We start from the raw sequence: 26,544 nt of genomic DNA, 5'->3' as shown, positions 1-26,544 counted from the left end.
TCAGGACGCAAGCCATTTATTCACGCAAAGGTCATTCCAATAAGCAAGCATTCATAGCTTCAGATAGAAGCAGAGGCAGAGGCAAATAATTCCAGAGAAGTGGTCATCATCAGCAACAAAGTCATCAACAAAGTCAACATCAACGTCATCCTCAGCAACATCAGCATCAACAAAGAGAAAATCATTCCAATAGAGGAAGATTCCAAGGACAAGGGAATGCATTAACCAACGTGTCAAACATTCACTGCAACTACTATCATAAGTTTGGACACTATGAAAAAGATTGCTACAAGAAGCAGTACGACCAAGGCAGTCAATCCAGCAGCAATCAAGGGAATTCCCACGGAAGAGAAAATCATCCTGGTGGACATTCTAGTCACAGTCATTATGCAAATGAACATGGGAATATGTTCCTTGCAAACGAGAAAACGCAGAAGACTGATACAGTGTATCTAGAGACTGATTGCAATTCAAAAGAAGATTTTAGTCGACCAAGCAGATCAGGATCCTTGGTACATCAACAGCCATGCATCATCTCATATGACAAAGCATCAAGAATGGTTCACAGAGATGAAACCATTAGAAGGTCAGAACAATGTCATCTACACGACAGATAATATACCAAATCCGGTTCAAGGAACATGCATTATCCCTATGAACAATTTCACTGGTACGAAAGGATTGGTGAAAGATGTACTCTATGTTCTGAAGCTCAGCAAGAACCTCTTGTTAGTAGGTCAAATGATGGAGCTTCGATGGAGATGAATGCACTATTAGAGACAAATCCAGAGGATTTCAGCTAGTAGGAAAAGGAGTCAAGGAAGGACACTTGTTCAGAATGCTAGCTACAGTACCAGATTTGCATGCAATGTCAGCTCAACCGCAACAGAAGCTACTATTAGCAAAATGGCACACGAGATATAGACATGTCAATTTCAAGAGCTTGATAGATCTCAGGAATGAGAATATGGCAATTGAAATTCCAAAGCTACACTTTCTTGGAAAAGCTTGCGAAGCATGATGCTTCGGCAAACAAAAGCAAACCAACTTTGATAGAAGTACCTATTGAGCTAGTGGTATTCTTAATTTAATACATACAGATGTATGAGGTTATGCCCATACCCACAGCATCAATGGTTCACTTTACTACTTGACTTTCATTGACGACTACAACAAATATTGTTGAGTCTACTTTCTGAAAGAGAAATCTGAAGTGTTTTTCAGATTTCAAGAATTCAAAGCTATGGAAGAAAACCAGACAGGCAGAAAGATCAAAGTCATGAGATCAGATATAGGAGGTGAATACATGTCTTCAACATTCATAAACTTTTGTAGAAGTCACGGCATTCGAAGACAATTCACATGTGCATATACTCCTCAGCAAAATGCAAGAGCCGAAAGGAAGAATGGTACTTTTTTTTTTTTAAAACAAAAAGAGACTTCTATTAAGTATTAAAGAAAACTGTTAGAGCAAGCTCCATACGGGATACACCATACACAGTGAAGACAACAAAGCATACAAGTTGTATGATCCCATCAATCGAAAGGTCATTATCTCCAGAGATGTAATCTTTGATGAGGAATCAGAATGGAAATCCTCAAATACACAGGAGATAGACGCACCGATTACTCAGTCATCCACAAAAATGGTTGATGAAGAAGAGCAAGAATTGCCAGAAGTACCCCGAGAAGAACCACAGTAACTCAGACGGTCTACTAGGGAAAGAAGACCACCAACCAGATTGACATATGCTCAGAAAGGCAAAGCAATTCAGGTTGAAACCACAAACTATGCTCTTATGACTACCATCATGGCTACAGATGAGTCAGTGTACTTCGAAGATGCAGTAGACAAGCGAGAATGGCAAACTGCTATGAATGAAGAAATGGATGCTTTGTACAAGAATGATACTTCGACCTTCCACCAAGAAAGAAGGCCATATCAAACAAATGGGTATACAGCAAAAGGATATGCACAACAATATGGTCAAGATTATGATGAGACTTATGTTCTAGTAGCAAAGATGGATTCCATATGGTTCTTGATAACACTAGCGACACTCAACAGATGGAATGTGTACCAGCTCGATGTCAAGAATGGATTTCTCAATGGTTACTTAGACGAGGAAGTCTACATGCAACAACCAGCAGGTTATGTTAAACCAAGAAAGGAGAATCAGGTTTGCCATCTCAAGAAAAGTCTCTACGGCTTAAAGTAAGCACCCAAAAGTTGGTACAGTAGAATCGACAAGTATTTTGCTGATCTGGGATACATGAAATCCAATGCAAATCATACTCTCTACTACAAAGTTCAAGGGGAAGACATTACTCTTGCACTTTTGTATATAGATGATCTGATTTTGACAGGAGGTAAGGATAGCTTCATCAAAAAGCTAGAACAAGACTTATCTGTAGAGTTTGACATGAAAGATCTTGAACTTATGCACTATTGTCTTATTATTAAATTCTGGAGAGATTCAGACAGCACCTTTATGAGTCAGCTAAAATATGTTGACAGTCTCCTGAAGAAGTTTCATATGGAAGATTGCAAGATTGCAGCCACTCCCATGGAACAGAGTTTGAAACTTACTAAAGATTCAGAAAAGCCTACAATCAATGACAAGTACTACAGGCAGCTCATCAGATCTCTTATATATCTGACTATCCCATGGCAAGATATTTGTTATGCAGTAAGCTCACTTACATAGTTTATGAAAAATCCAAAACAGTATCACTGGAATGCAACCAAAAGAGTCTTGAGATACATCAGAGGTACAGGACAGTTTGGGATAGAATACAGAGGCAGTCATCCAAGGTTGCATGGATACTGTGACAGTGACTATGCCGAAGATCATGAGACCAGGAGATCCACACAAGGATATGCATTTTTCCTTGGTCAAGGTGCTATATCATGGTTGTTAAATAAACAGCCAACTGTTTCTTTGTCTTTGACTGAAGTAGAATATAGGGCACTCACTACAGGTGGATGTGAGGCTATATGGCTCAGAAGACTATTGTCGGAAACAGATTACTTTGATGAATCAAAGCCAAAAACAATATACTATGATAATTAATCGGCTCAAGCATTGGCCAAGAATCGAGTATATCACTCCAGGACAAAGCACATTGATGTCAGAGAGCACTTCATCAGAGAAAGAGTGTTACTTAGTGACATCACACTGTAGCATTGTGATAGCAAAGATAATGTTGCAGACATCTTTACCCAACTACTCGGTAGCTCTTAGTTTGATGCAGAGGAAGACATCTTTACCAAACCACTCGGTAGCTCTTAGTTTGATGCAGAGGAAGGACATTCCCATTAAAGAGGTGTGATGGAAGGTAATGCTCAGTCCTTCTTCGATTCCCCAGAATCATCATCTTGAGGGAAGGCCTACTTCATGATGTTAATCTTGAGGGAAGATGTTGAGAGACCATGCTCAACATCATGTGATTACATGTGCATAGCACTAACACATATAAAGTGCTATATAGGAAATGCTTAGATGCCCTAACCCTAACCCTAAATGGGTTTGTATATATTCTACATTTTCAACTAAATCTAGTATACAGTTAGTCATTTGTGGTGTGCTCTCTAGCTGTGCCCTCTCTCCTCATCTCCACTCTTCTCCTCTCCCCTCTTCATATTTTGTCACAAGATTGGTCTACCAATGAAGTCATGGGATCTACATCCTTATTAGATAGAGATGAGGGAAGGAGACTTTGAAAAGGAGGTAGGCATAGAAGAAGAATAGTGGGCACTTGGCTAATTGGGCCATAAATGGGGAGCAGCTGGCCTATATCAAATACTCCCCCTTTCAAAATGGAACAACCACCAATTTGAATGGACAAGTCTCAATCAAAAACCACCGTCACTTTTCACAAACAATGAGTAACAAGTTCAAACACTACTTGTTTGGATAAGCCTTCTATAGGAAACACCACCATCATCAACGACCTAGATAAGACTCCATCCATGAGCACCATATGCAACAGTTTGGATAGGCCTTCTATAAGAAGCACTACCAAATGTAGCTATTCAGTTAAGCCTTCTACAAGAAGCACCACTATCATCAAAAATTTAGATAAAGCGTCATCAACGAGCACCATGACAAATATGCATAACACACCAAGACCATCAAATTTGGTAAGCCTCTATCAGGAAACATGGTTTGATGATGTAAAGTTCACAAATAAGGACGTAGTAAAAGTCCAATACTTACATTAAGGATTAATGATATGCAAGCTCCACCTCATCCACTACTACCAATTTTATCTCCAAAAGAGTTCCAAAGACAGAGAAGAAACTACAAGGGTACTCTAAAAACACTTAGAAGAACAAGAAGCCATGCAATGTCACAACTCAAATCATAGAGAATTCACAAGAATTCCCCTCATTCTAGATGTGGAGCTAGTTAATCAATAGAGGTACTGAATCAACCTAACTATGCCAAATTGGTAAAGGCCGAGATCAAGTAGATTAAAGCAATTGGTTGTTTGCAATCGTAATTTTACCAAAGAAAAATGGCAAGTCGAGAGTCTACGTGGACTACCAGGTGCTCAACAAACAAATGATAAAAGACCCATTTCCATTGCCATTCACGAATAGCTTCTTGGTCAAAGTAGTAGGACATGATGTATATTCTATCATAGACGAATAGAGTTGATACAATCTAATCACGCTGGCCGGACAATATCAAGAAAAGACAACCTTCACCACCGAATGGGAAGTGTTAGAACATGAAGTCAAGTGTGAGTGTGTCCTAGAGTCCTAGGGTGTCCTACAATTGTGTGGGTGTGAATGTGTCTAGTAGGTGAGCAATTATTGCCACCTCCTAGTAGGGGGTTTCCATTTTCCGAGCAAAAACCCCCGAGCGACGAGCGGACAAAAGGTGGGAGGGTCCAAATATATAGGCTCAAGTCATTTTTGGGGAGCAAAAAAATCCAAATTATTTCAAGGAATATGTAAGTAAATATGAAATATTGATAAATAGATATAGATATAAATATAACTTTATATACTATACATATATAATGTCTAAGTGGTGACTTATTTACGACTTTCAAAAATCCTTTCTTTTCCTTTCACCATTGGTTGGATCATGAAATTTTGAGCAAATATCCTCTTTACAGTTCCTCAGGATGACCTAAGAAAAATATATAATACCTTTTTAATAGACCCTCTAAGTGTATTTTGCCAGAGGAATATGGTTTGAAGAGCTTGCCCCAACCCTATTCCGTCGGCGGAATACCCTTGGAGAGTCTACGCAGAAGGGGTCATAACTTTTGCTCCTTAGCTCAGATTGAGGAGCTGTAAAAGGAAAAAATGTTTAGAATCTCATGATCTATGCAATGGTAGGCTTAAAATTACACTTTTTATAGTTATAAAAGAGAAAAATTAAAAATTTCAAGATGTATATGAGAGTTACAACTTCTCCCTAATTCATATTATGGTAAAAAGGAGTTCAATAGAGACCACATTTCCTTAAAAGTACTTAGGTTTGGAGAATTGGGAATATTTTGAAAATCCCTCCCTTGCCTTCCCATATTTGATAATGTATTAGAGATTAATTTATGATCAATTATAATTGCTTCAAGTATGAGGTTTCCAATATCTTTTTCCTACTCATCCAAGGAATATGGTATACATTGTTATATGAGAGCTTCAAATATGGGATTGCTAAAGATTAGGGGAACTCTTTTAAATTGATTGAATTACCATAATCCTCAAAAGAGAGTATGGTTGGGAGGTATTTATAGGAGTTTCTCACTGTTTGTTCATATATAGATGATGTTCTCTAAAATGAGGGTTATAATGAAAAATAAGTAAGTATATGGTTCCATAAATGAGAAATTAAGAAAGAATTGTATATTCCTTTGAGAAATATATGAGCATGAGTGGTGTCAAAAATTATCGCTCGGACTTTTCTGCTCGTAGGTTTTTGCTCGAAAACTGTGCGCATCCCTCCTAGTGTTAGGGGTGTGAGAAGATAAGGCTGCCCAACCTATAAATGAGGCTCTTGTACTTGCTTATGTATGACTCAATCTCAATCTTATGCATTGTGCCTCCAGCGTTTCATTTCTGAGAAAATGTTGCTCTTGACAAGTTGACCCTTTCCTGAAGCATTCTCTACTTGCAATGACATGCAGCTGATTGCCTTCGGCTTCTTATTTTCTGAAAATTTCCTTTCTCCTCTACAAAACCGATAGTGAGGACAAATTTGATGCATTAGCTCCTCACTTTTTGGGGCTTTTCTCAATTTCATCCCATGTAAACAAAATCGAAGCATCCAGCATGTGAAAAATTGGGGCTTTCGTGAAATTAGTGCACATTCATCTCTGAATTGTACAATTGTTTGGGGATTTTGCTGCATTAAGCAAAATTGACCACTTTTGAGGCCGCTACTCAACATTGGAGCCACCAGCCCGACATTTTGAGAGTCATGATGTGATTTCCCTTGGTAGCTGCTCCCATGGACGTCATTGACTTTATCTTTACAAGGCATTCTCGCCATGCGCTTCATCGACATACTTCATCGACACAGGGATGTGCACACTTGTGCAGGCAGCTACTCGGGGAACATGTCTCATCTACATTTTTTATTCCTTTATTTACTTTGTGTGATTTGGATCCTCTGCACGGGTTGTTCCCCAAAATGAATGTAATGAAGTGTTATTGAGTGTCATTGAGTCAATCCTCAGCCTTGGATTGTCCTCCTAAAATGATGTAAATGTGGTATCAAATCCTCTTTCCTACCTTTCCCTTCTCCATGCTCAATCTAGAGGATGAGGGATGCCCGCAAATAGAAGCCATCCTCTCCTCCATGATTGAGCTCCCTTCCACTCCTTTCTCCCCATCTTGTTCTCTTCTCCTACCTTAGCCTCACCTTTGGAAGCTATGGAGCTCGGTTTGCTGCCCACAAAGGAGCAACTCAGTCACCATTCTTGTAGGCATTAGTGGACGTCTTCGTAGAGGAAAAAGACAGCTCTTTTTTGCTTAATAACAGCCCGTTTTTTGTTTAAAAACAGCCCTTTTTTGCTCAAAAACAGCTCGTTTTTATTCGTTTTGGGGCTGTTTTGTGAAGGAAATAGTTGTTTACTGTTGTGGAGATGTTTCTACTACTAGTCGCCCCAAAAACAACCTCATCTAGAGCCCGTATTTGAAGAAACGGCCTACTTGAAGAGAGCTGCTGCTACATCGACCATTGACGTTATTATTCATGCTCATTCTGCCCTCGGGATGCACGCCCAAACCTGTTGCTTATGTATGACTCAATCTCAATCTTGTGCATTGTGCCTGATCCCGTCTCCATCATATGATTGCCTATCTCTCTCCCTGTTCCTGGTTCCTTCATGTGTTTCTAGTTCCTTCAAGAAGCATATTCCAGCGAGGTGATGCCATTCAGGCTGAACCACGTTCCAACGCTCCATGGTGAAAACCTTTTAAGAGCATATCAACAAATTCCTAGCAATAGTTTTCTATCTACAATACGAAGCACAAATACTTTGAATACTTACAAAAGGTATTTCAAAAGTGCCAAGAGACATAAATCTATTATCCACGGGAACCCTTTTAAAAGTGGAAATTGGATTTCATAGGCCCCTTCATAGTCCCAACCCATCCAAGAAGAAACAAATACATCGTGGTGATGACCAATTATGCGATTGAATGGGCCAAAAGAAAATCCTTGAGGGACAAACAGACCAAAGCACATCAAGGTTCTTATATGAACATGCCATCTGCAGATTCAGATACCTCATTGAAATCATGTCAGACCAAGAAATTCACTTCATTAATTTCAAGGATTGAAATCATGAAAAAGGAATTGCTTCTCTACAAGAAATAAAAAACATTACTACCCGAGGACGAATGATCAAGCCAAAGAAACAAATAAGGTGCTCAAGACGATTCTCCACAAAAAAGTAGACAAGTATCGAAACAATTGAGACCACAAGCTCCAAATGATACTATCGGTCTACCGAACAACATTCAAAGTCACAACAAAGCACACTCCTTTCCAACTAGCATTCAGCCTAGAAGCAATATACCAGTGGAAATCCTTGTGCCAAGTCTAAGGGTAGCCGTTCCAGATAACAACCAAGAAGAAGCCCTCTAGAAACGCTTGGAGGAATTGTCCACAGTAGGTAAATTACAGCTGAGGGTAGCCTCTTTGCAAAAAGCGTAATTCAACAGAGGAGAAAGACTAGCATGACCACCACATTAGAAGAGAGCATTCAAAGAAGGCATGCTCATGCTCAATCATTCAAAATCATGATTGAGGGAAGTGCCAAATCAGTCCACGAATCCCAAAAAATGTACAACATTAAATGCTTGTGATTCCTTGACAGGACTGGACTGGACTAGAGGCAGTAGATAATGGAAAACATGGACGGAACCTTGAACACCCCACTATACAAGTCCAAAACATTTGGGCTCCCTTTTCTCACTCGAGCTCTTTGTGCAAAATACTCTCCTGCCTCCATAGCATCCACCATCCTCGCCACCTTCCTTTCCCCTTCACGGGATTGAATAAGTTGTTCGAACTCCGAGATGTAGCCCTCAAGGTCATCGATACCTACAATGTAGCAACAAAGACCTTCTAGGCGAAGAAGGGAAGGTAGGCTGTGTGATCAGCAAGGCCGACATTGCATCAACTTTCAAATTGTCAAACGAGGATGATGAATCATCGGAGGTGCCTATAGCCCAATGCGACGAGTGGTTCAATGAAGACGCATGGCTCCCAGCACAAGGCTACGTGACGACAAAGCGAAGAATGCAGAGGCCTCTCGATTCCTCTCCGAAGGCGTACAGCTAAAGACCCTAGATACATGTGTGCCTAGAGTGTAGGTCTAAAAAGCACTAAAATCCACGGGCATAGCATGGGTCAATTGGACAAAGCTCATGACCACCCAGATCCAAGATCAGGTCAATCGAGAACCAACAAGCAGGCCGAGTCGGAGCACACCTCTGTCTACTAGCACAAAGGGACGAGTGCTCCTCGGCCAGCTGCTGCCGCAAACGAACGTGCTGGAATGACTCTTTGACTCCTCGAGGCCCCATCCCACGTAGCAAGAAGAGGCATTGAAGCAAATGGAGGAGGCGCAATAATCATAGCTCCAACCCTAGCTTCAACCTCAACCATAGCCATAGACATAGCCCCAACCCCAAGCACAACCACAACCTCAATCTCAAACCCATCAACACCAAGTTAAGGGAAAGGACCCCATCCAAGAGGAGCAAAACATAGAAGAAAGGTTGTCTTGATTTTTCCAAATCGACCAATGGAGACCCTACAAAGCACCATGCCATCCCTGCCACCATGGATTGATGCAGCCGCCTCAACCAACGAAGATGTGCAAAGATACTACTACAATACCATCACATTTGCTCAACAAGCCCTATTCAAGAGAATTTCATCCCGTTTGGAGTGACGGACTTAAAAGTGTGAATAACCATAGAGGATAATGGAAGGATCGAGCAAAACTGTGATTGATGGAGTTGGAGGCAATACGGGCATTGGAAGAATGTGCCAAAGCAGTTCGATAGGTAGACAAAGCCAGGAAGGATGCAAAGGCACTAGGATGAAATCAAGAAGCTCAACACCACATGAACAAGCACCAGAAGCACCAAGCCGAAGTTGCAACAATGACCAACAACTAGGCAGAAGAAGAGAACATTGAGTTGAAGATTCTGACACAAATAGAGCAACAGTCAATGAAGTTGCTGCCATGGTTGCTACCAGTTTTGGAAGTTGCAAGTAACTTAAGGATTAGAGTTGAGAAACATTCCCATACTTGGATCCACACAAGGGATGAAAGAGGTTACTAGACCAGATGAAGCGGTGGTTGAGAAAGACATCTCTTCCACCTACAAAGAAGTTTTGAGTTGCTCTTCACTACATATCTCTTCCTTCACCTTCGAAATGGCAAAATGGTCCAAGCACCATTGATCATGTTGATTTAAATCAACAAAAACAAAACTGGTGGCTCGTGCTACCGACACAATAGACTCACTTCTTTCCCGACTTGAGGACTTCCCAAGCTTCCATCTCATGTATCGCTTCTTGTATCTTGTTTGGTCTGTAGAAAACTCTCCTCAGGTACCTCGTAGTCCTCTCACTCGCTCCCTCAATGTCATAAGATCATTATTGTTCGTCCTAAGCTCACGCGACTAGGAAAAACCCTTCAATATTACTCCACTATTTGGCTCCTCATCACCAAAAGATTCCCATCGTGACTGTCTCACGTGGAGACTTGTGGAAGTATTACCAAAGGTCTAAGGTCACCAGTGCAAGGAGATGTACTTCCTACTTCATGATACCAAGAGACAAAAAGCGCTATGGTGCAACGTACAAGGGATACAAAGGTGCAAGAAGCACCGTGGTGTGAGTATGAAGAATGTTGTAATGCACACAAGGCACTTTGGTACAAATGTACAAGAGGTGCTGTGGAACAAGTGCACAACAAGATGAACATCTAATACGTGATAGAGTGATAAGAACGTACACAGAGAGGAGAACACACCAAAAACCTAGCTTACATCTTTGGAAGAACTACTTCTCTGTCCTTGTAGCCAGTCTCAATCCCATGCACCAATACAACACTACATGGTGAGCTCGTAGTTCAAGCCTCTCTCCCTGCTCCCCATGTAGGAGCCTATTGTATGCCTACCTGGCAGCCTCTCCTACCCTCAAATCTGTGCATATGGCACCTCCATTCCATCCCAATGTGGCAGCACTTGCTAACCCTAGTTTGCTGCAAGTGTCACTAGTTATACTTTATGTCTCAGCCACCTTGGCATTCAATTCCTTCAGATGTCAAACATCCAACTCTTCTCTGAAACTACACAGCTCACTTCTGTAGAAAACCTTTCATTAAACAAACTTGACTGAATGAATCAGAACCAAGTGATTTTTTTTCAATGGTTTACCTGCATCCAACGACAAATGAGTACCTATATCCTTGCTGCTGACAGGATTCATGCACCTCTATTAACGAACTTATTGCATCCCAAAACAAGCATATGTTGTAAAGGACCAAACCTGTGTGTAATTGTTTCTCATAGGCTCCAGTTCAGCAGTAGGTGGAGCTGTAACAATGTCTGCTAGAGTCGAAGAGCCAAGATTAACAGAGCTCCACTCCAGAAATCCCCACAGATCAAGTTTGCTCATACTTCCTATAGGATTGATATCTGCAGAGCTACAGTCGTACTGCAGAAAGAACAATTAGATCACAATATGCAGCCAATAGCAGAAAGATCTTCCAATGAAATAAAGAATTCTTCAACATGTAGAACGCTGTTATCATATTATTGATTCCTGTTCATTCTGGTCATATACTAATTAAAAATCTTGAAATTTACCCTTAAGCAAATCTACTTTGATCTATAAACAAAGTCACCTGGTTGTAGTACAAACCTTTGTAAAATATCCTCGCAAGCATTCATCCATGTTGGAGCTTCCGAGCACAAGGAGAAAGCCAGGCTTGTTGTGGACCCATGGCATCAGGGAGGCAAGCATATATGATACTACCATTCGTGTGCGAGCTTGAATGTTCTGCAATGAGAGATTTTCAGCTGGGCTTCCTCCATCCACCTGGGAATCATTTGTACAGAAACTATGAGGCCAAATACATTACTGTACTCTATATACCCAAAACACTTGTCAGAATACAATAAATCTGTATTAATGGCATACCTTATACCGCAAGGTAATGCCTGTCAAAGACTTAAATAGGGTGGTGAGTGAAGATACTACAGAATCTATTCTGATGTTGAGATGAGATGCTCCAATCTCTTTTGCCAGCTGTTCTGCTCGATCACATGTGGCTTTTGAACTGTTACAGTTTAAAAGGAAAATTTACTTTCAGTCTGAGAAACAGTAATGGTTTTTAGACCATTCAGTTTTGAAACAAAAGAGACTAAGATATTGATGGGGTTCTAGACCTGTTCTCTGAGCCCATATACACAGTATAGAAGATTCTGCTTGCAAACTCTTTTGGATCCTCTGGCACTTCTCCATTCTGGTAATTGCCAATCTTGAACGCATCATATAGCACTTGCAAATCTCCTCCTTTGATGGCTGCATAATGTTAAAACTTGTTAATGAGAGTGTTAAATCTCTCTCTCTCTCTCTCTCTCACTCAGCAAATGGACAACTCATCAAACAAGAAAAAACTCACTTTCTCAGAACACTCACTTTTTCAGCACTTGTGGTTCACATAAAGTGCACTACACTTCTGTTTCACACTTCTTAAAGCGCACTCCACCGTGCACGTAACCAGACCGAGGAAATCTATTTTGTTTTTTTTTTTCAGCCGCAGGTGGCCGATTACTCACACTTCACTGCTACACACCTTTTTTACATTTTATTAAACCCTAAACCTTGTTATCATGGTGAATATAATAGAAGGTGACTTCGAAGGAGGTCCATCTAGACCTCTCGAGGTCTTTTGTTTTGTCAATGATGATGTACCAGACAATCCCTTCAGTAATGTCGGAAATCCGCAAAGGCATTGCCAAGACACAACTGCCACCACTTCCACTACCCTGACTATAGTCAAGGCTAAGGGCGTTTGCTAAAAGCTCGAAGAACAAGAGCAGGAAGATGCAGTTCCTATACCAAACCGTTCTGTAGTAGTCTTTGACAGCTTTATGCAATAAGTACAAGGTGAAATGCCTGAGGGACTGTACGGGCCGAAAACACGCTGCTGGTACAAAGTGCTTGACAAACACTGCGACCTAGAGCTGAACGTCAACACCAGAAAGGAGCAGGAAGCAGGAGCAACACACTGACGCTGGAAAACTTGCTTGCTGCCGGGAAGCAAGGTAGGAACTGAGTGCTACCACATGAAGGAACAAATGGAAAAAGGTTGTGAACACAAGTGAGCAAGAAATGATCACACAAAAACTCCAAATAGAATGCTCAATGAAAATGAAGTACAAGTACTTGGTATATATAGTACCCAAGTACTACACACCAAAATAGACTAAGTCCTAGTCTATTCTACACCACCATATCATTGTATGTGTCTACATGAGAAATTATGCAATTACAAAAGAAAATAAAAATGGCTCGTGGCATTACAACTCAGAAAGTGCTGCGCAAACCCAGGCAGACGAAGGGAACGAGGCAGCCCCGGAGAGAGGGATATGCTCATGAGGAGGGGGCTGAAGGCGCAGCAAGGAGGGAGGGGGCTTATGTGCAGTAGGGAGATGCACAGTAGGAAGGGGCTGAAGATGCAGCAAGGGGGATGCACAGGAAGGAGGTCTGAAAGTGCAACAAGGGGGGTTGCATAGGAAGAAGGGCTGAAGGTGTAGCGAGGGTGAGGCCAAGAAATAGCTGAGGGAGATAAGGCGAAGCAAGGAGGAGCTGCATAGATGATGTGCAGCTGCGCAAGGAGTGGCTGAAGAGAGATGATGCACAGCCACATCCTCCAGGAGGAGAGGAATGCCTAGGAGGAGGGGTAGAGATGGCGTGCAGCAAGGGGTAGAGATGGCGTGCAGCAAGGGGAGAGGAATGCCTAGGAGGAGGGGTAGAGATGGCGTGCAGCAAGGGGGGGCAACGAGGTGAGCTGCACAAAAAGGGGGGCTGCAAGGAGGTGGTGCACAGAAAGGAGGGCCTGAGGGGGCTGATGCACTACAAGAGGGGGTTGCAAGGAGGGGGTGTGCAGCAAGGAGAGGCTGGGGGGCTGATTCACTACAAGAGGGGGCAACAAGGAGAGGCTGACGGGGATGATGTGATCAAGGGGGGCTGTAGGAGATTGTGTGCAACAAGAGAGGATGGAGCAGGGGTAAAGTAGTCGCTAAGGGTGTTCAAAGAGCTAAATTTGACAAGGTGAGCTAAAAGTAGTAGAGGTGAGAGGTGAGAGAAAAAGCTGTGAGGGAAGGTGGGAAGATTTTATTTTTTTATCCAAAAAGATAAGTTCATTAATTATGAATGAAAATCGCAAGAGCAAGCTCAAGTGCGGAAGTACATCATGACATGCATGAAAGAATAAACCAGCTCAGAAAGCGCTAACAAAAATCCAGGTTGGAGGCAGAAAATGCCACCTCAACCCTGAAGGAGAATCAGAGAAGAAAGGAGATCCCCTCCAAACTCGAAAAAATATATCCCTCCCAACAGTAGCTTGCTCTCAAAGATCCCTGCATGCTCACCCAAATGACCATCAAAGTGTGTATAGTATCAGTCCATATACTGGCCATAGTCTGGGAAGGGTGAACCTGGAAACTCTCCATCGCCTCCGTACATCTGACCCTCCAAATATGCCAAGATGAAATACTAGCTAGAATCGCCCAAGATGTTTCTATAGAGGCATGGGCAGCTCTGAAAGGAGTGAAAGGAACATCTTGGAGGGAACATGACTGCACAAGATGGCATCGTACAAAGAAGGCTGAATCTGAGCCACGCCCCTCGAAAAAGTTCGCTCCCGTGTTGGAGAGCATTAGGAGGAAACTCCTTTTTGGGAGTTTTGTCAGACTTGACCTTGCATCCAGAGTAGTGGTTATGAACCAGGTGTTGTTGGCTACTGCCAGGTTTGTTTGTTCATGTTGATACTGATCTAGAGAGTATATCACTCAGATCAACAGATCTATCAGAAATGTTTTATGTAGTAGACTAGATGGCACTACAGATGCTATAGCCAGGATAGCTTGGGAGACCCTCATTCTCCCCACAGGGGAAGGGGGTCTCAATATTATTGATCCGGACTTGCAGTGTATGGCCTTGCTCTGTAACATGGTGGTGAGAGGATTGATGCCTGGACAGGAGCCTTGGAAGGATTTTTTCTTACGCAACATTTAGTCCTGTACACCTTCTCTTGGGGGAGATTGGATGGACAGCTCAAGATGGATCTTTACTTCAGCCCATATCAAATCTCCCCCTTTCCCTCTCATGGCTGCCATTTTGAAAGCTTGGGATAGTTTCAAAGGCACGCTTCGGAGAGTTCCACCCTCCTCTCGCGAAGAAATAGACATGCAACCTATCATGTGGAATGATTGTATGTTGGATGAGCATGGTAGATCACTAGGAGCGTCACATTATATGCAGTGGTCTAGGTGGGAGAGGGGACCTGCCTCCACGGTGGGTGCCTGAAAAGCCTTCAAGAAGCTTCCAGAGGATCAAATACTCTTATCAGTCAGCCACCTAAGAGGGAGTGTAGTCAGGATTCAGTAGATAGATGCAGCCATCCCCACGGGAGTGGATAAATACAGATGACATGCCGATCACAAAGTCCACTTGGTTGGGTGCTTTCACGAGTACTGGTATTTCTTTACAAGTTATAGCCTTGCGGGATGCGCGGGAGGATGCCCTTGTCTTTCAAGTTCAATCGGGAGGCAGACTTCACAGATCTTCAGAGGATATTCTTTTGCCTTTCAACCTGTCAGAATTGCAGGTTATATGGAGTGGGGCAGGGATTCACAGTGATATCCGTTCTCCTGGCACTCAAGTCTTGGAGACTCTGGTTATATGGCAGTGGGACCCTAGGGAGTGGGAGTGGAGTGGAGTGGGAGTGGATTGATGAATGGCACCGAGGGAACAACATCTTCTTTCGTTACACAATCTAAAATGCCAGGAGATTCCAACTCAGCAGTAGAGGTGGTTGAAGGCCCTCCAAAGCTCATCATTGGGTTAGTTTTCAGATTTATGCAGATGTGCATAAAAACTTTTGGAGGAGGCTCTGGAAATCTCTCAGGGATAGAAAAATAACTCTTTTCTTTTAGCTTTCTATTTACGGAGGGATTGCATTGAACCTGTGGAGATCCAGGTGACCCTACATGTACTTGATGCCATACAACAGTTGAGGCGTTGGCTCTAGGAATGCAGACATGCCAGGATGATCTGGAAGGGTATTGCTAGGATACTTTGTAGGAACAAAGTAGAGATAAGTTATGAACACAAGTGAGCAAGAGTGCACACACAAGAAAGCTCCAATAGAAATGTTTAAATGAAACAATACAAGTACTTGGTATATATAGTATCCAAGTACTACTGATCAACCATAGGATTGGCTTTATGCCTACAACACCATATCTTTGTAATTTCTTATAAATCCCCCCTTAAAGATGAGAGTGCTCTCAACGGAAGTAAGAACGAAAGAGGGAGAGAGAGAAACAGAGAGCCACATAAGTTTTAGTGGGTGTAGAACCACCCTAATCTTCTTTTTCATTCATTTATATATGTGTTTGAGTATTGTACATAACCGGGTAAAGGCACAATGACCTTTAACCCCCACAACCTCCCACTTAAAGCACAATGTGCCATACTATCCAATTCCCATCAATACACGACAATACTCAAACCGCTGACTAGGTAGACTCTTCGTCAGCATATCTGCAGGGTTATCATCTGTATGAACCTTGACAAGCTCTATGCACTTGTCCTCAAGTACCTCCCTAATGAAATGGTACCTGACTTCAATGTGTTTGGTCTTTGCATGAAAGACCGGATTCCGTCCTAGCTGAATAGCACTCATGGAATCACTATGTAATGTCGGTACACCTATATGAATCCCCAAATCTCCCACTAGCCGAATCAAGCCATATAGCCTCCTTGCAACCCTCTGTGGCTGCAACATACTCAACCTCTGTTGTAGACAAAGCAACGCACTTCTGTACGCGAGACATCCACGACACTGCACCACCTGCAAAGGTGAACACATAACCAGAAGTGGATCTCCTACTATCCACATGCCCTGCATAGTCTGAATCTGTGTACCCAAGTACACGCATGTCTCCTCTACCAAAGCAGATGCACATCTCCTTGGTACCCTTGATGTACCTCATGATGCACTTAACTGCCTCCCAATGCCTCTTTCCTGGATTAGCCATATACCGGCTAACAACTCTCACTGCAAATGCAATGTCTGGTTTAGTAGCTATCATAGCATACATAAGACTCCCAACTGCTGATGCATAAGGAACCTTGGCCATCATGGCCCTTTCCTCATCTGATTTGGGACTATCTGTATAACTCAGTTTCACATATGGAGGCAATGGAGTACTCACTGCCTTCCCCCCCTCCATATTGAAACGCTGCAATACTTTTGTAACATACTCTTTTTGTGAAAGCCAAAGGAGTTTCCTACTCCGATCACACGTGATGCGCATACCAAGGATATGACCTGCAAGTCCCAAATCCTTCATATCAAAGGCCTCATGCAACTTGGCCTTTCATGCATCTAGCTCATAAGTATTCTTGCTAGCCAATAGCATATCATCCACATATAATGCCAGGATTATCAGGCTATTATCCTTAGCCCTTTTAGTGTAGAGGCAGTGATCAATTTCACTCCTTCTAAAACCTTGGGACCGAATGAAAGCATCAAACTTCTGATACCATTCTCTAGACTCTTCTGCAGCTTGCAAACTAAATGTTCTTTGCCCTTTTCTTCAAAGCCTTCTGGCTATACCATGTAAATTTCCTCATGCAAATCCCCATGCAAGAAAGCTGTCTTGACATTTATCTGCATAAGCTCCATATCCTCTGATGCCACTAGTCCAAGCATGCATCTAAGTGTCGTCATCTTCACAACCGGAGAGAATATCTCATCAAAGTCCACACCCTTCTCTTGCTTGAACCCTTTAGCGACCAAATGGGCCTTGTACCTAGGCACATCATCACCTGTGACCTTCATTTTGTAGACCCATTTACATGGCAATGCTTTCTTTCCATGTGGCAAAGAAACCAAGTCCCAAGTCTTATTCTTCATAAGTGAACTCATCTCTGATTGCATAGCATACTCCCACTTGCGTTGATCCTCGCGCATCATAGCCTCTCTGTAGCCCACAATCAGTAAGCATCACATAGTCTATCCCTGGAACAAACCTATCTGGTAGTCTAGACACTCTAGATGATCTTCTCAAGGGCATTTCAACTTGCTGTCCCACCTGTATATCAGCCACATTTGGCTCATCATTTCCACCAATAGATGATCCATCATCTACCCTTGATTGTATACCTGTGGGAGTACTTAGTGGTACCATTTCTTGCACATTTGGTGCATGGACAGCTTGCTGTCTATCAACATATGCAGGTGGATTCACATCTTGAAAAGTGATTCTCCTCATTTCCACATCCCTCATGGGTGCCTTATGCATCTTCTTCTCATTGAAGACTACATCATGGCTACGTATGATCTTCTTTGCTTCTTGATCCCAGAGACGATAGCCCATCTCTCCACTTTCACCATAACCCAGAAAGATGCATTTCCTAGACTTAGGATATAGCTTCTTTCGAAGCTCTTTTGGCACATGTGCATATGCCTCACACCCAAATATACGCAAATAAGAGTAAGAGGGCTTCTTGCCACTCCATGCCTCTTCAGGAATACCACCATCCAAACTCTTACTAGGTGATCTATTGATCACATGCACTGCAGTCTTCATTGCCTCAACCCAAAAACCAGCAGAAAGACTTGCATTGGAAAGCATGCATTGCAACCTTTCTTGAATGGTACGGTCCATCTTTTCTCTACAACTGGATTTTGCTCTGGAGTATGAGGGGATGTGAGCTCCCTCTTAATCCCACATGTATCATAGAAATGCTGAAAGTCATGAGAGAGATACTCTCCACCATTGTCAGTCCGTAGGCATTTTTTTTTTTTTTCATGAAAAACACTTCTATTAAGTAAGAACAAAAACCCGCGAGAGCAAGCTCAAAGCGGAATACATCATGAAATCATGAGGATAATAAAAAAAACCCCTCAGAGTGAGGTGGAAAGAAACCAAGGCTGAGGCTGAAAGTGCCATCTGACCCTGTAGTAGATTCAGAGAAGAAAGGAGAATCCTTCCATTCCCTGAAGAAAGAAGCCCTCCTAGCTGAGGCTGCACGGGAGTCCCCCTGCATACCCGTCCATACGGCCATCAGAGTGTGTACGATGTCTGTCCAGATACTAGCCAATGTGTGCGAGGGATGAACCTGAGTATCCTCCATAGCCTCTGTGCATCTGGCTCTCCAGATATGCCAGGCTGCTATGCTCGCTATAATCTCCCAAGAAGTATCCACAGAGGCATGTACAGCTGTAAAAGGACGGTGTGGAACCACATCCAACGAGCAGAACTCAACCCAATGACGACGAACCGAAATGGCCCGAGAGGAGTCAAGTCCCTCATAGAAAACCTGAGGTCCTGTAAGAGAAAGCCAAGCCACCGAGCCCCAAGTCATAAAGAGTGGGGAATGGGCAAAGTGACTGAAGATCCTGGCTATCCCCATCCAAATCAATCTCGCCTGTCTGCAATCCCATAAGCAATGCTGAATAGACTCCGAAGCAGAAAGGCAACGAGGGCAAGTAGGCTCGGCTCCGAATCTGGACCTCCAAAGGTTCGCTGCAATCCCTCCATGAATAGAAAGCCAAAAGAAGATAGTGATCTTTCTATTCCTGTGGGATTTCCAGAGCCTCCTCCAGAAGTACCTCTGCTGATCCGCAGTAATACCAAAAGTCTCCCAATGAGGAACACTGGAGGGTCTCCAGCCTCTACTACTGAGCTGAAATCTCCTGGCATTACTGACCGTGTAACGAAAGAAGGGGATGGTCTTCTCTCGATGCCCCGCGTCAATCCACTCCCACTCTCCGGGGTCCCACTGTAAATACCTGATGGGAACTCCTCCATAGAGCCAAAGTCTCCAAGACCCGGTGGAGAGTAACTGGGAGTCAGGGTCTAAGAACCACTCTGAATCTGATCCCTGCATCAAAAGGCCTACGACCCTGATAGGCTGAAAAGCAGACTCAAGCAAAATATCATCTGTAGATCTGAGCAATCTGCCATCATCCTGGACACTGAAAACCAAAGCATCCTCCTGTGCATCTCGAAAGGCTAAGACCTGAAGTGGAACCCCGCCTCTCGAGAAAGTACCTGCCCAAGTGGAGGAAGTGAGAGGCATATCATCTGTGTCTATCCAAGCCTCTGGAAGGGCTGTCTCAATCTGCAAGATCCTCCCTGCACTCCCTCTGAGATGCCCTGTCAACCTTGACTTGGATTCCTCTGGAAGCCTACGGAAAGCTTTCCAAGATCCCAAAGGAGAAGCAGGTCCCCTCTCCCACCTGGCCCACTGCATGTAGAGTGAGGCACCCAGTGGTCTGCCACGATCATCTAAAATACTGTCGTTCCACATGATGGGCTGCCTATCAATCTCTTCCCGGGAGGAAGGAGGAATCCTCCGAAGAGAGCTTCTGAAACTAGCCCAAGCTTTCAGAATGGCAACCATGAGAGGGGATGAAGGTGATCTGAGGTGTGCTGAGGTGAAGATCCATCTAACACTGCTCATCCAGTCTCCTCCTGAGGAAGGTGTGCACCTCTGTATGCTGCTGATAAGAAAGTCCTTCCACGGTTCCTGTCCTGGCATAAGTCCTCGCACCACTATCTTGCAAAGTAAGGCTCTGCACTGTAAATCTGGATCAATAATATTGAGACCCCCATCCTGTGTAGGGAGGATGAGGGTCTCCCAAGCCACTCTGGCTAAGGCATCTGCTGTGCCATCAAGCCCACTCCAGAGAAAGTTCCTGATCGGTCTTCTGAGCTGAATGATGCAGTCCCTAGAACGGCACCAACTTGAACAAATAAACCAGCAGTGGCCAAGAGGACCTGGTTGACCACCACAACTCTAGAGGCAAGATCTAGCTTGGCTGAGCTCCAAAAGAGAAGCTTCCTTCTGATGCTCTCCAACACGGGAGCAAACTGCTGCGTGGTAGAAATACCCAAGCCGACCTGGCAGCCCAAATACCTGATAGGCACACCCCTCTGAACCCAAGTGAACCCTATGTCAAGCCCCCAAACTGGAGTGTCCTCATCACTGATCCAAAAGCCATTGGATTTATGCCAATTTATCTGCGCCCCTGCCGCCAAGCAAAATAAATCCAATGCTGTCCTGAAAGAAGTCAATGTCTGTGGAGAGGCATCCAAATAAATCGCTGTGTCATCAGCCAACTCACTGTCAAGCAGCTCCTCTTCTCTTCTGATAGGAAGTCTCAGCCCAAAGACGTCAGCTTGAGATCTAACATAGATGCTCATAGCTTCGGCCACGAATAAAAAAAGGAAAGGAGCAAGGGGGCATCCCTGACGGACTGATCTCGAAATCTGAAATCTCTCACCCCTTACCCCACCAATAAGTACCTGGCTATGGGCTGATCTGTACAAAGAGGAAACACCTCTGATCCAAACATCAGTGAATCCAAAGCGTAGAAGGGTGCCCTCCAAAAAACTCCAATCTACTCTGTCATAAGCTTTTTCAAAATCCAACAGTAGAATGGCAAGATTCTGGCCACTCTGCATGGCCCACTCTGAAGCTTCCCAGAAAGAAAAAATGTTATCAAAAATACTTCTGCCATGCACAAATCCCGTCTGAGTGTCATGAATAAGATCAGGGAGAAGTGGCTGCAATCGGAGGCTGATAGCCTTGGCCAGAATCTTGTAACAAGTCCCCAGAAGTGTGATAGGCCTCCACTGGGACAATAAATTTCTGCTACCTCCTTTTGGGATAAGGTGGATGAGGCCCTCTGTAAGCGATTCAGGCATCTCGCCAGAGTCCCAAATGGCCTGCATGGCTGAAGTAATATAGTCTCCAATCATATCCCAAAATCCCACTCTCTCTACTATGTCTAGGGCCAAGAGTAGAGAAAAAGTGTTTATTGACTCTACCACCCATCTGAATCCAGAAGGACTCCCGTGCATGAAAGGCATACTCTGCTCTCTGATCAAGCAATAACTGCAGATGAGCCCTCGCTGCAGCAAGGCGCTCCTGAATCCAAGCATCTGAAGGCCGTTTCTACTCTTCCCTCTGCAAAGTTGCTAACTACTGGCGAACACCAATCTCACGTCTGAGAATATCTCGTCTCCTGGTAGAAGCAACTGAGCAGTAAAAGTCGCTAATACCAGAGAGGGCAGCGGCTAAATGTGAAGGATGTGGCTGCCCACCCTGGACATGAGCAAACCATATCCGTAGGGCTGCCTCTGTAAGGTCATCCTCTGTGTAAAAGGCATCTGGAATCCTGATGCTGGCAGATCGGCCTCTCAAGTGAGGCTCTGAGATAGCCAGAACAACAGGGAAATGGTCTGAGGTGGAAACCCCCGCAGCAATGCATACCGATCCACCTCTGTCTAGTGCCCAGTCATCTACATTAAATCTGTCAATGCGTGCATGAATAGGCATCTGTTGCCTCTTGTTCGACCAAGAGAACAGGAGGGACTGTGGCTGAATAAGAAAGACATCATCACACCAAGTATCTCTGCCACAGAAATGGAAAAGGAAGGCATCCGAAGCTGCTCTCTCCAAAGAGTGAAGTCCGCCTTCTCTACCCCCTTTTTTGTCTAAAGGTAACTCGACCATGTTAAAGTCACCTCCAATCACCCAAGAATCCACAATGGGGGCCCAGGAGAGCAAAGTCTTCCACATAAGGACACGTTCCCCTCTAATGTTGGAGGCATATAGGTTGAGGAAGCCAACCTTACGCGCTCCAATCAAAAGAATAATCGACTGAGCTCTAGAGGGGATAATGACTCCGTGCCCAACAACTAAGGGGAGAACCGACTGCGAAACTGAAATAGAAGTGCCTCCCCTAGTGCCCAATGCAGGCGACCAAAAAGTATGTCCTGAAAGCAACTTGCCTGACTTGGCACAATCTCTATAATCCAGCTTGTGCTCTTCAATAAATAATATATCAATGGGACCCCCAGTAACACCTGGATGAAGCTGATCCCGGATCAGCTGTCTACGGCGGCGATGTGGGACGCCACCTAGGCCCTGTATGTTCCAACTGATAATCCTCATCGACGGGAGGATGTAGAGTGGAACACCTTACCCGACCTAGTGGCGGAAACAAACCCCTCAACAGGGGAAGACCTCCTGCTCGAGGAAGGAGGGAAGGAACCCAGTGGAGGAAAGTCAATAGGGGAAAGAATCCTGGCACCTGAAGAAGAAGCCCTGTCAATAGGAAACCCAACCACTGGCTCCCCAAAAGTAGCGGGCACAAACTCCTCCTCTGGGAAATCTGAACTCTCTGCCAAGGCTAAAAACGAGTTCCTGTGGAGCAATCCAGACACCGGAGTACGAAGGTTCCCTTGTGAGGGAAGAGGATCAACAGTGTAAGCTATCCCCTTCCCCCTATCCAAGGGAGGGAGTGAGGAATGCTCTCTACCCGGTGTCTGCCCAGCCGCGGAGATCTCTCCGTCCTCAAGAGGAACATCTGGCAGTGCTGGATCTAAGGAAGAAGCTGCAACTGGGGAGGAGGTCGAAGCTTCAGCGTCTCGGACTGTGCAAGGTGAGACAGAAAGGACAGCTCGAGGTGAAGCAGAGTCTACTAAGGTACCCTCGTGAAGTGAAGGAGGGACCTGCACACGTACTGGAACCCACTGTAAAGCGTCGCGTGTGCCTGAGGGAGGTGGGGGTCGAGGAGCAGGTGAAGGACCTGTACCACCCCCCTGACGAGGCCGAGGAATAGATACTCGACCTGTACCACCACCTGACTGAGCAGGACCGCCACGTGAAGAACGAGGAGCAGGAGCTGGACCTGTACCACCCCTCTGTCGAGGTCGAGGGGCAAGTGCCGGGTCTAATCCCCCCCCCTGTCCCCCTTGTCGATGCCTTGAGGCGGTAGCTATACCAGAGGGCTTCTTAGGCCTTTTCTTCTTCCTGGGACAATCCCTGGCAAAGTGTCCCGAGGTCCTGCAAATCCTGCACTGGTCCTACCTGCCTGAAATCTCAACTCTCTGGCGAAAAAAGGAACCATCCGGGCGCTGGATCATGACGTGGTCCATCTTGAGGTTAGGATCCTTGCAAAGGACCCTAACTCTAGGAACCCCATCAGCCTTGGTTGCCTCTACTGCAGTCAATGGCAACCCAGGGAGGGGTGGAATCTCAGCAACTGCGCCAAAATGCTCCCCAATAACAGAAAGAAGTCGATGGTAAACCTGGGGAAGCCCGGGGAACCTGATGAAGAGCGAGAAGATTTTCTTATCTGCCTCTACAGGGTCGAAACCAAGGTGAAAGGCTTCAAAGAAGATCTTCCTGTGTCCCAGGTGTAAAAACTCGGCCTTGAGCACAGTGCTCGCAGCCTCTGGAGTGTCAAAAACAACCTGGGAAAAACCTCGTCCCAGAAGGCGAACATCTACCAATCGAGGAGTGAGGTCTGGGGGGAGAGCCGCAAGCATCCAGTCTCTGGCTTGGGATCTGGAAGGGTGAGACCCGAAGATGCGTGCTAGCAATGTGGTAGAGCACTCAATCTCTACATCCTTCTTGAGCTGCTGCAACTCGTCTTTAGAGAAAGTGATAGTTTTCGCGGCCGGTGGAGATGGAGTAGGATTGGCTGACGGGGTATCCATCGCCAATCAAGGTGAGGAGGCCGACTCGAACAGAATAAAAGCTCCTTCCGTTCCAAAAAAGCTGCGGGGGGCAAGGGAGGGGAAAGGAGGCAAGGAGGAAGCAGGGGGGAAGGGGAGGGAAGGAGGAGAGGGGCTGGGGCTGAGAGGGGAGAGGGGCAAGCTGAGAGGGAGGGAGGGGAAAGGAGAGGATTTAAGCGTTCTACCTGACTGATTCTCAACCAAGGCCAGCCATTTCTGAAATACCTGGAACACATTACTCTTTCGAGCTATAGCATAAGCCCACACTTTCCTAGTTGCATCATCAATGAATGTTACATAGTATTCAGCCCCGCCTAATGACCGTGTAGGCATGGAACCACATACGTCTGAATGTACCAAATCAAGCTTTTCAAACTCTTTCTTTCCCCTTCTTTTATGGACTGATTTAGTCTGCTTCTCATAGAGACAGTGCTCACAAAATTCAAAATCAAAGAAACTCAAATGCGGTACATAACCCAAATGGCATAAGAGTTTCATTCCATTCTGACTCATGTGCTCCAACCTGCAATGCCACAAAGAAGTGCTTGGCTGCTCAGTTATTACAACAACATGATCAAATACCCCTGATACATGTAAGGGATACAAAGTCCCACACTTGGCACCCCCTAGCCAAAAGCATAGAGCCCTTCTGAATTCTCCAACTCTAAAAGCCAAAAGTGGTGTGAAAACCAGCATCATCTAGCTGACTCACTGAAATAAGACTCTTGGTCAACTTCGGCACATGTCTCACATGTTTCAAAAATAAATGCAGACCCATTTACAAAAGAAAACTTTATGTCACCTACTCCCACTCACCTACTCCCACTATGTCACATGCATAGTCATTTCCAAGATGCACACAACCTGTCTTTCCACTGTCATAAGTGGAGAACCATTCCCTATGGGGAGTAACATGGAATGAAGCACCAGAATCCAAAATCCAATCCTGGTAATATGCATCATCTGAAGTGGTAAGCAACTCTGTAGATAAAGTAGACATGAAGAGAACGTCATTGTCACTATCATGTGTGACTACATTAATCTCCTCGATCTTCACTTTTCCTTTGTCCTCCCTTGGACTCTCTTCCTTCTGATTTGCACCCCAATTTGCATTCTTTTTCTTATACTTTTGCTCTCTTTTCAGCTTGTAGCAATCCTTTTTCATATGGCCCTTCTTGCCACAGTGGTAACACTCAATGTTCCGTGCCTTGGATTTGCTACGAGACTTCCCTCTTTCTTGGGACTTCCCCCTGAACTGTGATCTGCCCCTTTGCACATTTAAGGCTGCATCCTGCTTGTTGCCGTCCATAGACTTGCGTCTAATCTCCTCGGCCAACAAGCTACCCACAACATCATCAAATTTCAGTACTCCACTAGGTACAGAGTTACTGACAGCTGTACGGAAGGTATCCCATAAGGATGGCAATGAACATAAGAGAAATATTGCCTTGGTCTCCGCATCAAAATTCATCTTTTGAGCCTGAAGCTGGCTGAAAATAATATTGAATTCATTCAAGTGAGAAGCAATGGAGACCCCTTCCTTCATCTGCAGCTCAAACAACCTCTTCATGAGGTAAACTTTATTAGAGGCACTTTCCTTCTCATAAGTAGCACACAGTTTCTTTCACAAATCTTCCGTAGTCTGCTCATTTACTACTATGAAATAAACTGACTCTGCAAGATGAAGTATAATAGTAGACTTTGCTAATGCATCCAATCATCATCAGACATATTTGCAGGCTTAGCTTCAATCCCTGCCAAGGGTTTAATCTGCTTCTTTTGAATAAGCACATCCCTTATCTGTTCTTTCCACAAAGAAAAGTTTGTCCCATCAAACTTTTTAATGCTAAAAAACTCCTTTTCAGACATGGAAGAGGATGCCATGATGCAAATGAAGCAAAAATCCCAAATGCTAGTGCCTACAAGAGAGAATCACACCAAATACCAGGTGCACCCAAATGTGTATGCCACAATAGAGTGAAATATCACCAAAACTCATGTCTCAAAGCATCTGACTCATGTGCATATACTATGCATCCATATGAGCAAATCTGGCCCAAAAGAAAATGCCAACTGCAATGGCAATCCAAAATGCCAATAAGTGCCAAATGACTCAAGCATAAACACCGTCCACTGGCATATGTATTAATAATATCTCATCCAAGAGAGCATAGCACTATCAGTGCATCACCTGCAATGTGTCAAAGCTATCCCTC

The 26,544-nt window shown here is 44.2% G+C and overlaps 1 protein-coding gene across 2 annotated transcripts in view; it reads right to left on the bottom strand.

Moving 5' to 3' along the window:
• LOC147887864 (glutamine-dependent NAD(+) synthetase-like) overlaps positions 1-26,544 on the bottom strand; it is a 189,731-nt gene that overhangs the window by 87,502 nt on the left and 75,685 nt on the right. For both annotated transcript variants that reach the window (XM_087393417.1, XM_087393416.1), the window contains exons 7-10: positions 11,942-12,077; positions 11,694-11,832; positions 11,415-11,591; positions 11,040-11,207 (exon numbers count right to left, since the gene is read on the bottom strand). In XM_087393417.1, coding sequence (XP_087249543.1) covers positions 11,040-11,207; positions 11,415-11,591; positions 11,694-11,832; positions 11,942-12,077 — 620 coding nt within the window. The remainder of the gene's footprint in view (positions 1-11,039; positions 11,208-11,414; positions 11,592-11,693; positions 11,833-11,941; positions 12,078-26,544) is intronic.

This window comes from Dipteris shenzhenensis, chromosome 22, assembly GCF_047967505.1.
Source record: "Dipteris shenzhenensis isolate YYH24624 ecotype China chromosome 22, Dip_SZ_1.0, whole genome shotgun sequence".
In the NCBI taxonomy this organism is placed as follows: domain Eukaryota; kingdom Viridiplantae; phylum Streptophyta; class Polypodiopsida; order Gleicheniales; family Dipteridaceae; genus Dipteris; species Dipteris shenzhenensis.
The sequence above is the reverse complement of the archived record's forward strand: the minus strand, read 5'-3'. Positions and strand labels throughout refer to the sequence as shown.